The 17,271-nt window shown below is 39.8% G+C and overlaps 1 protein-coding gene across 1 annotated transcript in view; it reads left to right on the forward strand.

Moving 5' to 3' along the window:
- dtnbb (dystrobrevin, beta b) overlaps positions 1 to 17,271 on the forward strand; it is a 30,199-nt gene that overhangs the window by 433 nt on the left and 12,495 nt on the right. Inside the window, exons 3-8 of the mRNA XM_085342618.1 lie at positions 44 to 257; positions 5,125 to 5,210; positions 5,469 to 5,623; positions 5,723 to 5,828; positions 6,445 to 6,611; positions 10,190 to 10,314. Of these exons, the coding sequence (XP_085198744.1) occupies positions 44 to 257; positions 5,125 to 5,210; positions 5,469 to 5,623; positions 5,723 to 5,828; positions 6,445 to 6,611; positions 10,190 to 10,314 (853 nt within the window). The remainder of the gene's footprint in view (positions 1 to 43; positions 258 to 5,124; positions 5,211 to 5,468; positions 5,624 to 5,722; positions 5,829 to 6,444; positions 6,612 to 10,189; positions 10,315 to 17,271) is intronic.

The following is a 17,271-nucleotide window of genomic DNA, read 5'->3' on the forward strand; positions in this document are numbered from 1 at the left end:
TTGATTGATTGTATTCTGTCTGTTTGCCAATCCCCCCTCACAGTTCATCTGGTGGATGTCTGGAACATGATCGAAGCCTTTCGTGACAACGGGCTCAACACATTGGACCACAATGCTGAAATCAATGTGTCACGACTGGAGACTATTCTGTCTTCCATTTACTACCAGCTCAACAAGCGGCTGCCCACCACCCACCAGATCAATGTGGAACAGTCCATTGGGCTCCTGCTCAACTTCATGGTGGCCACATATGATAGGTATGGAATAGGTGCACAACACAGAGAAGTACTATACTGTAGTCTAGTCTGTAGGTGGTGTTGTTTGGATAGAAACAACAAACAACAAAAGAGTAAAGGCACAGCTCTTATTTAGGATCTTTTAAAGATAATATTTACCAAAGGAGGGTGGCACATTGGAGCAGTGGTTAGCACTGTTGCTTCACAGCGAGATGGTTCATGGTTTGAATCTGCTGGCTAATAGCAAATTCAAGATAAGTGTAACTGCAGGACTGCAAGAAAATTTACTGTATGCAGTAAAAAAAAAATTCAACAGAACAACAAGCAAAGATGAATCCAACATGAGTTTTGCAATAAACTGTAAATAGTTTTTATAAATAGGTTAAAAAGACAAAAAGTGGCTACAGATTACTGGATCAAGTCCACTAATATAAAACATGTGGAAACCTCACATTGTCACAAAAGAGGAGCTGAAGCCATCAACTATTTGACATTGTTGCTTCAAATCAGTTTTTAGGTAATAATCAATTCTTAATCGCTTATAAAATGCATTGCTTAAAAAAAAGCTTTTTCTTATTTGAAATAAGATACACAAATCACACAGATATCACAAAGATACAGACTTGGCACTGACTGAGGAGACACAGGAAACACGGAGCACAGGAGGAGCACAGGAACAGAAACCAAGAAACCAGAAATGATAAATTATGAAATCAAAGACTATATAATAACTGAAAATACAAAACACTGCGTCACTGACCCAGGACCGTGACATAAACTTTGTCACCTGCTATCATTCTGTTGTCAGTCTGCTATTGAATGGGTCAAGCTGGCAATTACGTACTTTATCAAGCTAAGTGTTTTTCCAGTGTTGGATTTAGTGTAAACTTGTTCAGCTAACATTATCTCAGGATGGTCATGCAGTTGAGTCGTATTCCCAGGGTATTTTCATTTATTATTTTCTATTTATTTTCATTCTTTTAACAAAAAATATTGATATTTCATGTCCCTGGGTTAATACAGTATCACCATGCAAAAAATCACAATACTGTGCTGGTTCGATTTTTTTTCCCGCCACCCCAAATATCTCAGCAATTGAAGTTCAAGAGAAGAAGTGACAGTTCTAAAAATGATCTACAGCAGATCAATGGTGTCGAAAGTCATCCCCTTAATAGAAGAAAAAACTAGTAAAAAAATCCATCAAAAACCTTACACAGGACCCGAGAGATACACTGGAGCCTGCAGATAATCCACTGTTTGCTAAAGCCTCAAAAGAAATGGTAGGTTGGCTGTCAAGGAAGGGAAACTAGGATAAAAGACTGAGGTGTGCCAAATTACACAAGAACCGGAATGAAAATCAGTGGCAACAGGTCTTGGATTCATATGATTAGTATATATGGAGGAGATCAGGTACAAAAGTATCTGCAGCTATCTGTAAAACACAGTACAGACTCTGTCATGGTTTGACTTTGCATTTCAGTCAGTGGTTTTGGGGGATCTTATCAAAATTGATGGAATTATGAACGTAGAAAAGTACCATCAGATTTTGATTCGCCATGCAATACCATCTAAAATAATCTGATTAGCAACAACTTCATTTTTCAGCATGACAATGATCCCAACCTTGCCACTGCAGTAAAAGCATACCTGGATAGAAAAACAGTAGAAAACTATCAGTCATTTGGAGTGGCCTCCCCAGAGCCCAAACCTCAACAGAATTAAACAAAAGGGAGCCAACATCCAAAGAAGAACTTAACTTTGAATGTCCTTCGGGAAGTGGGAAGAGAACTATTCCTGACGACTACTTAAAGAAATGGCAAGTAAGAGAGTTCAGGTTGTGTTGACGAATGTAGGTGGTTAAATTAAATACTGACTTTCAAGCTCACTAATAAATCAGTAATTTCGGGAGCCTTTTCTCATCTTCCTAGCAAAATATATAGAAATCTGAGGTGGCTCTGGACTTTTGCACAATGCTCTTTTTGAACCTTTTTTAAATCAAGTGCAGTTTTAAAATTTCAACCCATAAATCTTCACAAATCCACATTTCTGACTCTGTGATTTGTCACACTAACAGAAAGACTGCCACCTCCCAAAGATTTGCTTGGGCACTTCCAAGTGTTCTCCTTCTGGTTTGTGTTGTGTTATATGTGATTAAAAAGACCAGGGGAGAACATTTCCTGTAGCTGCTTAACTTTCAGGATGTTAAATAGACACTTATACATGGCTGAGTTATTTCCAAACATAATCAAAATACAGTAAAACCATTACTGGCACTTAGATGGTCCATGGATCTTGTTTTCAGAAATCCCAGAAATACAGATTGGTGCAGAGGACAGAGTATCAATGACCCAGCAATCGATGAAGAATGTAAAATGTTATTAACTTCTAGTAGGTTCAAAATCAGGATTTTAGGTGGGTATGGATCAGGCTAACAAATAGACTCTAAGCTAGCTAATAATTAAGATTATACAAGCATATTTACTTTTATTAAAGGACCCTGTCTATGTACATTTAACTAACTGAAATATTAAACCGCTCATCAATCAAAAATGTTAACATATAAGCTACCCTGTACCGGTCGACAAAGTCTGGTAACCCTGGAGATGTTTTACGGTACGTCCCTCCTCTTAATATCCACTTCCTGAATCAGGGAGGTTTATTATTGACCATAAAGCACTCTCTCATTATTGTACCTCGTGTACTCAAATTGATTGGCTGCTTGCCCTCTCCATTCAGGGATCCATTCAATTGGTTTACTTTTATCTGTAAAGCCATTCTGGTCCCACTCTGTTATTATTCATGCTCCCGTATCTCTGTGAAACTTTTGGAAACGACTTGCTGCAGTCACAGGAAGCAGTTTTGCTATCTGTCCCTCAGGTCCAAACTGAATTAGGCAGGAGAGCTTTCATCCACTCTGTTACTTCTGCTCGGAAGCAAGAGCTAAATGAATCTCAGACGAAACAAGCTGGTCTCGCTAGGCAAGTTAAAACGATTTATAAGAAGAATACAGGGAGTGCAGAATTATTAGGCAAGTTGTATTTTTGAGGAATAATTTTATTATTGAACAACAACCATGTTCTCAATGAACCCAAAAAACTCATTAATATCAAAGCTGAATGTTTTTGGAAGTAGTTTTTAGTTTTAGCTATTTTAGGGGGATATCTGTGTGTGCAGGTGACTATTACTGTGCATAATTATTAGGCAACTTAACAAAAAACAAATATATACCCATTTCAATTATTTATTTTTACCAGTGAAACCAATATAACATCTCCACATTCACAAATATACATTTCTGACATTCAAAAACAAAACAAAAACAAATCAGCGACCAATATAGCCACCTTTCTTTGCAAGGACACTCAAAAGCCTGCCATCCATGGATTCTGTCAGTGTTTTGATCTGTTCACCATCAACATTGTGTGCAGCAGCAACCACAGCCTCCCAGACACTGTTCAGAGAGGTGTACTGTTTTCCCTCCTTGTAAATCTCACATTTGATGATGGACCACAGGTTCTCAATGGGGTTCAGATCAGGTGAACAAGGAGGCCATGTCATTAGTTTTTCTTCTTTTATACCCTTTCTTGCCAGCCACGCTGTGGAGTACTTGGACGCGTGTGATGGAGCATTGTCCTGCATGAAAATCATGTTTTTCTTGAAGGATGCAGACTTCTTCCTGTACCACTGCTTGAAGAAGGTGTCTTCCAGAAACTGGCAGTAGGACTGGGAGTTGAGCTTGACTCCATCCTCAACCCGAAAAGGCCCCACAAGCTCATCTTTGATGATACCAGCCCAAACCAGTACTCCACCTCCACCTTGCTGGCGTCTGAGTCGGACTGGAGCTCTCTGCCCTTTACCAATCCAGCCACGGGCCCATCCATCTGGCCCATCAAGACTCACTCTCATTTCATCAGTCCATAAAACCTTAGAAAAACCAGTCTTGAGATATTTCTTGGCCCAGTCTTGACGTTTCAGCTTGTGTGTCTTGTTCAGTGGTGGTCGTCTTTCAGCCTTTCTTACCTTGGCCATGTCTCTGAGTATTGCACACCTTGTGCTTTTGGGCACTCCAGTGATGTTGCAGCTCTGAAATATGGCCAAACTGGTGGCAAGTGGCATCTTGGCAGCTGCACGCTTGACTTTTCTCAGTTCATGGGCAGTTATTTTGCGCCTTGGTTTTTCCACACGCTTCTTGCGACCCTGTTGACTATTTTGAATGAAACGCTTGATTGTTCGATGATCACGCTTCAGAAGCTTTGCAATTTTGAGACTGCTGCATCCCTCTGCAAGATATCTCACTATTTTTGACTTTTCTGAGCCTGTCAAGCCCTTCTTTTGACCCATTTTGCCAAAGGAAAGGACGTTGCCTAATAATTATGCACACCTGATATAGGGTGTTGATGTCATTAGACCACACCCCTTCTCATTACAGAGATGCACATCACCTAATATGCTTAATTGGTAGTAGGCTTTCGAGCCTATACAGCTTGGAGTAAGACAACATGCATGAAGAGGATGATGTGGACAAAATACTCATTTGCCTAATAATTCTGCACTCCCTGTAGAAACCTAATAAAGCAGGTGAATAATCATTTGTACGTCCACGGTCAACCGTAGTTTAAGGTTTAGTTAAAGATTCTTCACATTTTGTATGCTAAAGGATGCAAAATCAACACTGCAGTCATATTTTTCAATTTTATTTTTGTTCGTACTCCTGAATGTTAGTTTTTCCTCTTAAATGACAAAACTTCAGGTTAAATTAAAAAAAGAAGCATGAAAAGCATAAAAACCATAAATTCCTAGTACTATAGGAGCAGAATTAATAAACAAATGTATATTTTATTCATTTTGAATTCAACTTTCTGCTTCTTGGAATGCTTTCCACTTGCAGTGAAAGCCATGGGAAGCTGACAGTTTTCTCAATGAAAGCCATGCTGGCAACAATGTGTGGAGGGAAGATTGTTGACAAACTACGCTGTAAGTACAATTTTGACTGCTTTTTTTAAAAGCTGATGTTTTGGTTAATTACATATGCCAGGGTCTGCATGTAGTTACTCCAGTTAAACACACAGGGGCACTGCTGCAACATATATACAGTATTCATTTATTTTAAATGCATTAAGTTAATGCTGAGTCTGTGTACCTAGGATCAATAGTTTCCATTCACATAAATGTCAAGTGCCGGTTTGCATCCTGTTTTTGCTCAAAAGTAAAATGTGACATTTGCTTTCTCAGATATTTTCTCGCAGATCTCCGACTCCAGTGGCGTCATGGTGTTTGCAAAGTTTGATCAGTTCCTTCGGGAGGTGCTGAAACTCCCCACAGCCGTGTTCGAGGGCCCATCATTCGGCTACACGGAGCACTCAGTGCGGACGTGCTTCCCTCAGCAGGTAGGAAGAGAATATTGAATCAGCTTTCTCCTTTACTTTTTTCAAAGTCTTCAGTGCTTTACACTTGTTCAACGCATGCATGTGTGTGTTTGTATCTAGAAGAAGATCATGCTGAACACATTTTTGGATGTGTTGATGGCAGATCCTCCCCCGCAGTGTCTTGTGTGGCTGCCGCTCATGCACCGACTTGCTAATGTTGAAAATGGTAAGTTTTCCCAAACCAAATTTAATACTGAGAAGAGATGCTTGAGAAAGGAATAATAATTCACTATTTTTAGACATTTTCTCTCATGGTAACATTTTATAAAGTGAGTGAAATATCATAAAAAACCAACAAGGAAATCCTGTTATACGAAAAGCCAGAAGAAATCATGAAACCAGTCTTGGCTTGGCTCCAAGACCAAAATCAAGACGATGACAACAAATTGTGTAAATAAATTATAAATGTACTTTCCCGTCGCTTATTTCTCCAAATGAATAAAAATATTTTCTCTCTACATTTCATATGCTAATGAGGGGGCGGGGTGGGGGGACGTGGGCTGTCTTAAAGATGTGTCATAGTGTCAACTTTCTAGCTATTGGTTGTTACAGAAGTGGTGGAGTCAACTCAGAAGATCATTTTTAATTGTCCTTTATCTGTAAAGCATTGACTAATTTCTCAAGTAAATATAGTGGAGTATAAGGTAACATAAAATTGACATACGTAAAGTATCTGAATTTTTTTATTATTTAAAACAAACCAAATACAGAAGTAGCTCTGAGATTAGTGACATCACCACTCTGACAGGAAAGTGTCTTTGTTTTCGTGTTTATCCACTCAGTCTTCCATCCGGTGGAATGTTCTTATTGCCGGAGTGAGAGCATGATGGGTTTCCGGTATCGGTGCCAACAGTGCCATGGCTACCAGCTCTGTCAAAGCTGCTTCTGGCGTGGCCATGCTAATGGTCCCCATAGCAACCAGCACCAGATGAAGGAGCACTCGTCTTGGGTAAGGGGAAAAGGCTCTGATTATTTCTCAGTCTTACATTATGCTTTTCCCATTTCCATACAATTGAAAAGTCAATATCTCTTCGGTCTCATCTCGACTGATTTTATGACATAGCAACCATGTGCCCACATTTCTCGTCCTTTCAGACAAATTCAGCAGGGATTTAATGGGGTTTTACTCATCTTGGCAAATAAAATTGTATTGACTGAATTTACTGTGTTGCTGCCCCCAAAGCTCAATCATTATGTTATAAATTGAAACATGGGAAGTCTGAACCCATTTCACATACCACTTGGATTTTACACAGAGAAGAATGACTGCTCTTGTAGCCTGAGGACTGGAATGACATGCCGGAGAAAAACAAAACGCTTTTTCTCTGATATAAAAAAAGAAAGAAAATTATAACATGGGGTAGGTGCATGCATCTGTTTGGGATGTTGTCCTGCTTCCCTGATAAATTGGTATGATGTACGCACACCAGTGAAATTATTTGCTGTTGCCATTTGGATGCTTTTTCTGTTAACCTCGGTCCTGATTACCTGGCAGTATTACTGGCTATGTGACAGAAAAAAATGGATGCTCATCCATTTTTCAATTGCTCTCTATCTGCCTCCAAGTGCAGTACATTTATTTTTCCTACTTTTATTTGTTAGTTAAATCTCAAGTGTGAGATTATACAGGCAAGGACATGCATTTTTATTCCTACACCACATCTCACTACGTTGTGCTAACATTAAGGTTCGTAGCAAGAAAGAGGAGTGCTGTTTACTACAGCTCTGCACGTCGCCCCGATTTTCAAGAACAAGGTTGATGTGCAGAGCTGTAGTAGCTACAGACGGATGTGTTTAATCAGTCACACTATGAAGATATGGGAAAGAACTTGAACTGTATCATTTTTATGTGCATAAAAACTAAATACCATTTCTGCTTGCCCTAGGGAAAATAAACATTTAGCTCAACATATGAGGACCATAATAAACAATGATAATGAAAATAAACATTGGTACTTAAAAATATCTGGATCATATAAAACATGGTTAAGAAGCATTTAGAATAAAATCATTATAGCAGAATAAAATGCTTCTTTACCTTCTTCCTGACTGCAGGTGAGAAAACACCAGGGATCATTTATGATGCTGTCACCTGCTGTTTTCACAATCCTGTTCAGTTTGTGTCTTTCCTCAGACCTGCTGTTTCCAAACCAGCAAGTGATGCAGGACATGATTATGCTCTCGGTGGTGCCTCTGTAATAGACTGTCAGGGGTGGAGTGGCGAGGTCCCGCTTCAGGTTCAATGTCTTCATGTTACAGAGGAGATGGAGACAATGTTTTACCTCCTTAATGAGGGCTGTGGTGTTGTCACTGGAGTTCAAACCTTCCTTCAGATACACTTCCTAATACTTTGTGCACTTTGCCTGCTCTACTATAGATCCACTGATGGTCAGTGGTGGGACACAACTGGAGGTTGTCCTCCTGACATCCATGATCATGTCCTTAGTTTTGTCTGTGTTCAGAGTGCTGAGTGTTATCTGGTAGAGTGGGGTCATTAAGACCTGATTGCACAGTGGGTTTATAGCCTTCTGCTGTCTGGAACGCAGCCACAAGCGCTGTGTGTCCTTGTTGTTTGTAAAATGATTTGACAGTTTTTCACATAATGCTTGTTTTCAGTTGCTTCTTCGTATGCTATAGGCTGAGCTGTTTCCAGATGATAACTCTGATCCTCGGTGGTGAATAGACCTCAGTTGTCAGCTGTGGCTTGTCACCAAGTGTCTTGACAGTTCTGATGACAGTCACATCGTCTGTGCATTTGTTTACAAATTCAGTGACAGCATCTGTGTATTCCTAGAGGTCTATACAACTCCCTTGATGTAGCTGTGTCTCTAAAGGTCCACCGTGTGCACTCAAAGCTGTCCTGCAAGGATGTATTAGCCTCATGAGGCCGCTTTCTGATATCTGACTTGCCGGAGGCATTTGGCTCATTCTGGGCCTGCATTCAGGTGTCAACATGACAGTCAAGTGATCAGAGCTACCAGTGAAAGAGTTGGTGAAGGTAGTTTAAGAAGAGAGCTGAAAATTAGTGAGCAGCAGTACAGCTTCATGCCAGGAAAGAGCGCTACAGATGTAGTGTTTGACAGCGCTGATGGAGAAGTACAGAGAAGGTCAGAATGTGTTGCAATGTGTCTTTATGGCTCTAGTAAAATCACATGATAGGATGCCAAGAGAGGAGCTGTAGTACTGCACAAGGAAGTCAGAAGTGACAGAGAAGTATTTGATGGTGGTGCAGAACATGAGGGCAGCAACAATAGCGAGGTGTGCATGAGGAGTGACAAGGTGGGGGTGGGATTACATCATGGATCAGCTCTAAGACCCTTCTTGTTTGCAGTGGTGATGGACAGGCTGACAGATGAGGTCAGGCAGGAATCTCCAAGGACTATGATGCTTGCATTTGACATTGTGATCTGTAGTAAGAGTAGGAAGCAGGTGGAAGAGAGCCTGCAGAGATGGAGTCATGCTTAGAGGGGGAGGTGAAGTTGAAAGAAGCAGTGAAGGTGCATGAATATAAATACCTGTGGTTAACCATCCAAAGCAATGGACAGTGCACAAGAGAGGTGAGTGGAGATGAGCGTCCGGGGTGATTTGTGACAGAAGGATAACAACAAAAGTGAAAAGAAAAGTTTCTAAGTTGAGACATTCGGTCAAACAAAAGAAAGACATGAGGCAGAGTAGAAGGTAGCTTAAGGTGCTAAGATTTTCATTGGGAGTGATCAGGAGGGACAGGATTAGAAATGAGTACATCAGAGGGACAGCTCAGGATAAGCACTTTGAAGGCAAAGTTAGAGAGGCACTGAGATGGTTTGGACATTTGGAGAAGAGTGATAGTGAATATATTGGACAAGGGATGTTGAACACAGAGGTGCCAGCCAGGTGGAAAACAGGAACACCAAAGGATGTAGTGAAGGAGGACATGCAGAGGATTAGTGAGAGCCGAAGAGGATGCTAGGGACAGGATGAGATGAAGGCAAATGATCTGTTGTGGTGACCACCTTGTACCGCACTAAAATATGTTGAAAGATGCTCTAACCTGCCAGTATGAGAAAATATAATTTAAAAAATCATAAGATATGAGTGACTTCAGTTAAGAAGTTAAAGTATCACTCATCAGAAACATTAGGGATAGTACTGTATACTTTTCCCATATAATTCAGAGTTTCCTAAAGAGTGAAATACAAGTGCTGGAAATCATCCTAAACCATTGGTCAGAGTAGCCAAACCTAAATGTGTTTGTTATATTTTGAAGCTTCTTCCCTTATTTCTCCTGAATGAAGCATTGCTGTCAAGCTTCACTGCAGTTTTTCAGCCATTTGGATTAAAGAATCCACCGAACCTGCTCAATAGAAGCTTTTACTGAGTATGCAACAAGTACTTCTCATCCCCACTTTTCCCACAGTAAACAACGTCTTGACCTAGTTATGTAAATGACTTCTAACAGCGTAAAACTGTTTTCACTCCAACACAGTCACAGCAGTCAACAAAATTGCAAAGCTAACCAATGCGTTGTTTGTCTTGCCTAACTCACAGAAGTCTCCGGCTAAAAAGCTGAGCCATGCCATCAGTAAATCGCTAGGCTGCGTCCCCATCGGAGAGCCGCCACATCCCGTATTCCCCGAGCAGGCCGAGAGACCACAGGAGCTCACCCACACTGTGTAAGTACTCTTCCCAATGCATTTGTTCCTGCTCTCTCTGTCATTATTGAGGGAACCCCAGCAGATTTGTTGATTAACAGCATGGCAAGGATCAGTATCCTCATGATCTATAGTCTGCTACCGTCATGTAACTGCCTCCATCTTTCCACTTTGCTGTCACCACATGACTGATAGTGCGCCATCCTGCTCAGACATCTCGTCCCTGATTATTTGCTACCATGGAAATGCTGATATACTACACAGATTCAGCCGCTGCTGCCGTTAAGCGCAGTCATCCTCATCAGTCTGTTGGCAATGAAACAGGGACGATGGTATAAATCTCAGATTCTAGGCTTTGGGAAATCATTATAGAAAATGCATTATATTCTGCTGGTGTCCTAAACCCTGAAGACTCATTTACATTTCAGCTGAAAAATAGTACTATTAACATAATCAATTCCACCACTGAGATACTTTCACGTAGCGTCTTCTTTGTTGCACTGAAACTCCAACGCTTTATGGTCTCCACCAAGACAACATCTAACTGTGTTTTGAGTATAAAAACAGTGGTCCATGGTTGTTCTTGTCTATGGCGTTAACATGATCGCAGGAAATCTCTCAACTTTTGTATTTGAGCTTTCGACAGTTCCCATAGCACGTTTCATAACAAAATCCCGCTTCATATTCCAGTCACGACCATAAATCTAAGCTGTCTGTATATCCTTTTGTTGCTGGCAAGTGTCAGTGAGTAATTGATAGTGCACTGCATCACAGGGGAGAAAGTAGCTTCGTGAATACCAAGAAAATTGACACAACGTAAATACATTCGCATGATTTCCTGTTTTACCCCGATTCGCTTTTATATCCAGACTCTGCCCACTGCCAGGGGGCTTTTTCTGCATTGTGCCCAAACTTATGCGTTTAAGATGGAGTTTACATTTGCATAAATTTACAATTCATCACAACAGGGAGAGCCAACTGTCGACCCGGATGTTTTCCTCCTACTGAGAGATAAGGCGATTGGATTAGCTTGCACACTATAGGCTGCGTAGCATGAAATTACTTCACACAAGTAGATTAATATTGATAAAAAATAAAATTTGTGGCTAAAATATATTTAGAATTATGTATCTCTAGGGGCCACAGGAAGTTGCAATCCATATCTATATCTATCTTTTTTTTATGATGTTGATTATTTCAGACAGTGTAGTCACGGAGAATATGGAGCTCCGTCACAGAGAAACCAGCTGGGGCTTTTGTTTAGAGCTCTAAAACTGGTTTTAATTGCTCAGTATTTTCTGATGTAAACTAAAATTTGCAGTGAGAAAAGGCCCTTGATTAAATAATACTGAATATAATATAGCTTAGAGGAAGTTGTACCACGATTATTTCTACTTTTTATAATTTTACTTTTAAGTTTTAATAGCTTATTGGGCTTTAATAAAAAAAATATGTTTGGCATTCTTTCTTTGAAATTCCAAGAACTTATTGTTATGATCTCCTTTGAGGGTTTTGAACCATCTGCAAGAGCATCCTCATGCTCTTGCAGATGGCATTTTCAGGTTGCTGAAACTCTGTATTCGTGTTTGCTGACTTTTAGGATAATGGATGTGACTGTTGACCCCTTCTTTTTATATCTTTTTGTCTCTATTGTTATGTCTGAAAGGGCATTTACAAAAAAAACAAAACATCTATTTTTGGTTCCAGAAATGATTTTATGTTTTGATTTGTGTGGCGATGAAGTAGCGCCTCTCATCAGCTGTGCAATGAAAAGAAGCTTTTAAACCTGACAACCCTTCAAAATATGTATTCATCAGCGACTGTCATTCTCAATTTTGGTTCGGATTAAAAGCTCCCAAATTTAACTGTGCAGGTCTTCAAAATAGCAGGCAGATACATCTGCAAAACAACACACAGGGGGAAATAACAGTGTTGTTTAGTTCTTTGGAATATGATCCTTAGTATGAAATTATACATTAAACATGACACTTAAGTCTGCTTATCTTTAGATGTGAGAAAAGTACTAGCATGGCTCTATCTAACTGTAACAAAATCTAGAACCTCATTAGCATTTTATATGTTACACAATTACTGGACACTTTATTAGGTACACCTTGCTACAACAGGGTTGGATCCACTTTTGTCTTCTCAACTGCCTTAATTCTTTGTGGTATAAATTCAGCAAGGTGCTGCGAGTGTTCCTCTGAGATTTTGGTCCACATTGACGTGATAGCGTAAACGCAGCTACTGTAGATTTGTCGGCTGCACATTCATGAAGGGAATCTCCCATTCCTCCACATTCAACAGGATTTCTATTGGATGTGGCGAGATCTGGTGACTACGCAGATCATATGAGTGCAGTGAACTTGTTGCCATGTTTAAGAAATTAGTTTGAGGTCATTCAGTTCAAATCAGGTTAATTTATATACAGATAAGGACAATATTATTAGCTTCTCTCCCTTTATTTAAAGTATTTAAAGTATTTTCCAAGCGCTTTTAAACAGAGCAAGGAATTTTTTAACACAGCTTTTCCAAACATCCTGGTTTTATTTTGTATGCTTACTTTATTTTACCTTGCACACAGAAACATAATCAGAATTCAGTAATGTTCACTTTGGTCTTCTGGAGGTAGTTCTTCACCAGGAGTGATGTGTGTTTGGGATCACTGTCGTGTTGGAAGACAAAGTGATAACTCAGACCCAGTTTTGGTGCTGACCGTTTGAGGTTTTTCATTCAAAATCTTCACATATCTTTCTTCCACTTTCCACCTTCCACCTCACAGTTCCAGATGCACTGCAGCATCCCCACAGCATAATACTCCCACCACCATGTTTCACTGTGGGGATGTTGTTCTTTGGGTTGTACACGTCTCATGTCTTTCTCCAAGCATAAACAGTTTCAGTATGACCAAAGAGCTCTAGTTTTGTCTCACCTGATTAAAGGGAGTGACTCCAGTATTTCTGTTTCTCAACGTTGTCCTTAGAATACTTCAGGCTTGAAGTTATCTTTTTTGTATTTGTTTTCTTGGTGTACAACCTTGCAGTCTGTTCCTGTGGAGGGTTCGAGTGATTTTCGTCTTTAAGACAACAATTGCCAACTTGGTAAGTCATTCACTAGAGTTTTGGCAGTTGTTCTGGTGTCTTTTGACACATCTCTTTATTTCCAGAGTCTTTGAAATCTTTCTCTTCCTGCTTCTGCCAAGCTTGTGCCGTACTGTGTGGCTCTCTTTGAATTTCTTGATGATACTTCTCACTCCAGTTCTTGACACTTGGAAACGCTGCTATAGCTTTGCATATCCATCTCCTGCTTTGTGAGTGCCAACAGTTCTTTTTATCTCAAGTCCAAACCGATTTCTTTTGTTTTTGGCGTGATGCTTTCTCAAGTGACAGCTCAAACCCATGCCGAAGTTTTTATACTGTGTGCAAATTTGGAGATAACTCTCAGTTTTAACTTGATTTTACAACCTTTACAAGGTTAAATTTCATCAATACACAGCAGTAGTTTGTGCAGTTGCTTAATAAAAAGGTCAGTTCTCCAGAGGGACTAATAATATTGATCATGGTAATTGGTAGATGTTTTTTGTTTTGTTTTTTTCTGAAGTAATGTGTCTAAAAAGAAATTATTTCTGGTTTCTAAAGAAAACTACAATGTATGGAAATTCTATGTTACAAATCCCTTGCTATGTTAAAAAAACACTTTCTTCATCTGTAGTGCCAAATCACAATAACAGCCACCTCAAGGCACTTTATACTGTAAGGTAAAGACCCTACAGAGCAAGCACTATGTGATGGTGGGAAGCAAAAACTCCCTTTCAACAGGAAGAAGCCTCCACCAGAAGCAGCCTCAGGGAGGGGCACTCATCTCCCTCCACCAGAGATGGGCGCGTTACTGTAATCCGATTACTTTTTTCAAGTAACGAGTAAAGTAAGGGATTACTATTGCGAAAACGGTAATTAGATTACCGTTACTTTCCCGTAGGAACGCTGCGTTACTGCGTTACTAAAACTGTGATGTTTTTGCGAGAATGTCTCATGACAGTGACGTAAGCGAGTGCAACGTTAGTGACAACAGCTGTGTGCAGATCAACAATGGATAATATATCGAGTGCGGAGAGAGTATGAGCATGCAGCGTTTAAAGCGTGGAAGTACTGACCTTACTTTGAGTTTGATTCCATAAAAAGTGACAAAAACATTAGCGTCTGTTGTGCGTGGGAAAAAAACTTCTTTTTACAGCGAAAAAAACCCCTAAACTTCCGAACAAGCACGAGTGCGCTATGACGTAATGGGAAACTCACAGAGAAGCTCGCGGATTCTTCCACTGACCGCTGCGGCACACCTGCACCAGGGCAAACCTCCGCCTACGCCAGTCCTGCTTTACAGGTGAAAATAGAGCAACAGGACCGCTGAGTCTTTGATTTTATTTATTTTCTGCTGTGTTTTACTTGCATCTATGTGAAAGAGTGAGTGTAAACACAAAAATATTTTATTTTATGTGCTGGAATGTGCAGAAAATAGGTTTAAATGTTAAACAAATTTTTTCCGTCAGAGAATGTTGCAGATAATTACATTTTTGCTTGATGCATAAAGTTAAACGATTAAAACTAATGAAACAAGTTTTAAAAAGAGACTTTTCCATTTGATTGCCTTTTGTATGATGGATTATGCAGAAAAAGTAGAATTGGGCTGAAAGATCTATCGCTTTATCACCTATTCAGGTTGTAAATCGTGTTTTTAAAAAGTAACTAAGTAATTAATTACTTTTGAAAATAAGTAATCAATAAAGTAACAGGATTACTTTTTGGGGGAAGTAATCAGTAATTAGTTACTGATTACTTTTTTCAAGTAATTTGACCAACACTGCCCTCCACCAGTTTGGGGTTAAGTGGAAATAGGGAGACAGGACAAAACCAACTAAGAGAGAGAAGACTAAATTGTAATGACATACTGCAGTGGTAAAGAGTGAAAAGAGGTGCTCAGAGTATAAAAATTACAGTTAGTGGCTGTGAATAGAGCGGTGCTTCAACCATGTTTCTTCAGTAATTATGAAGAAGCAGCTTTAAAACTTAGCTTAACTTAGCATAAATACCAGAAATGGGGGAGCTAGCTAATCTGGCTCCAGATGAAAGTTTAAAGTTTAAAAGCCTCCCAGCACCTCTAGAGCTGATTAATTTACATCTGTGATGTTTAATAAAACATAAAAACTGAAAAATAACAACTACGCTTTGATGTTATATGATATTTGTTGTTTGACTGTAAGACAAGGACAAAATTAAATTGAACTGTACCGTTAAATCCAACATCAAATTGTAAATCGTATGCCCTCGTTGTAGCCATGAGCCATGAGTTCTGCCGCTAATGGAATAATTCTGTTTTTTAATGGGCAGTTTAATAAAAAAAAATGATGGGGGAACACAGCAATTATCTGCATACCATTCCGAGTTCCCTGCTGGCTATAGAAATGGATCCCTCAGATAATTAGTCACAGGAAAACTGCCAGGCTTCTAGTTTTATTCTACATCGACTTCATTTTACTGGTGATGCATAAGAGTGAGAGAGATGCAGTGTTGGAATACTAAAACTATTGCTGCTGCTTGCCAATTCTGATGAATGTTATTTGTGAAGAGATGGTGTTTCATATCGTAAAAGCAGAGGACATACATCAGTGCGATCTCTTAGGTGTGTGTGCGTGTGTGTGTGTGTCTGTGATGGCTGACGGAGCTTCTGTGAGTGACTAATAATGGCAGAATCAGGCTAGAGAGTCAAGTTTGATCAAAATCGAACGGACACGAGTCTCCCAGTTGTTCAAACTCTCATATCATCTTCAGACAAAGTGCATCTATTCTGAAACTATTCTGAAATATTTACTGGCATCTGAAAGCAAAGACCAACAGTGAGCTGAGCTGTGAATTTCTTCTCTCCACTCTAACTGTCAGCGAGATTCTTGGGGATTTGTGTTTTAGAGAGGAGTTATAGGTTTGGGATGCACTGTCTGTCTCAGAAACTTTAAATCTAGGATGCGGCTTCTTACCTTCAGACTTAGCACCGCTTCTGCCAAAAGACTTTAAGCACCAAAACAGACTAAGAGTCAAAAAATAGGCATCTTGCCGTACTTTGCATTTAATGTGGAACACACCAAGTCTGTGAGTCTGTAGGCTCAAATTCTCTCTTCCAGTGTTTAATATTTAGTAACCAATTTTCCACTCTCTATATAATCCCTAGAAATCCATTAACATTTTAAAATGCTTTCCTCTGTTTTATGCCTCTTCTTCTTTTTCTTTTTTTTATTCTCCAGGTCAATGAAAATTCCATCAGTGTCATTAAAATGTAGAGAACAGGCATATAATTCACTTCACTGAGAGCGTGATCCATTGGGTTTTTATGGCCGAGGTACTGTCAGCCTCGCGGGAAATAGGAGCACAGCAGGAGAGGATGCTTCACGCTTGCTTATTATTTTTAGCCGACTGAGGACGATTGAAGGCACCCGTCCTTTTCAGAAATAAGGCGAACGAGTGTGCATGAGGTGCCACTAGACTTAATTTTCCCAGTACCCCCTTCAAAGCCAAGTATAAATAGCACGTGGTACATTGTCATTCGCTGCACGCAGGTAACACAAAGCTTAGCGCATTGCAGACTTTGATCTCTTAGTGCCTAAATGTTGTGTCAATTCACTCCTGGTTGACCTCTGAGGTGCCGCCCAAATGTCTGGCCTGTGTGTCCTTAATCAGCGTTCAGGGAGTCAGTGAATCACAGCGTTGCAGACACTGATGTGAACGAGTCGGGATGCCTGTTAGAGTTCATTCTAACATTTAGAGGAGAATGAAATACTGCTTTACATAAGAGGAAGCTTTTTTATGGCACCCTGCTGTGCCAGAGGAGTTTTATTGGTATGTTCAAAAAGGGCTGATGATTATTTATAGAAGGCTAACTGTGGAAGAGCTTTGACTTATGTAACTCACTAAAGGTAAGGGGAAGAGTAAG

The sequence above is a fragment of the Diplotaxodon limnothrissa genome, linkage group LG19 (assembly GCF_057381915.1).
Source record: "Diplotaxodon limnothrissa isolate DT_005_m linkage group LG19, D_limnothrissa_male_GT1.1, whole genome shotgun sequence".
Taxonomy (NCBI): domain Eukaryota; kingdom Metazoa; phylum Chordata; class Actinopteri; order Cichliformes; family Cichlidae; genus Diplotaxodon; species Diplotaxodon limnothrissa.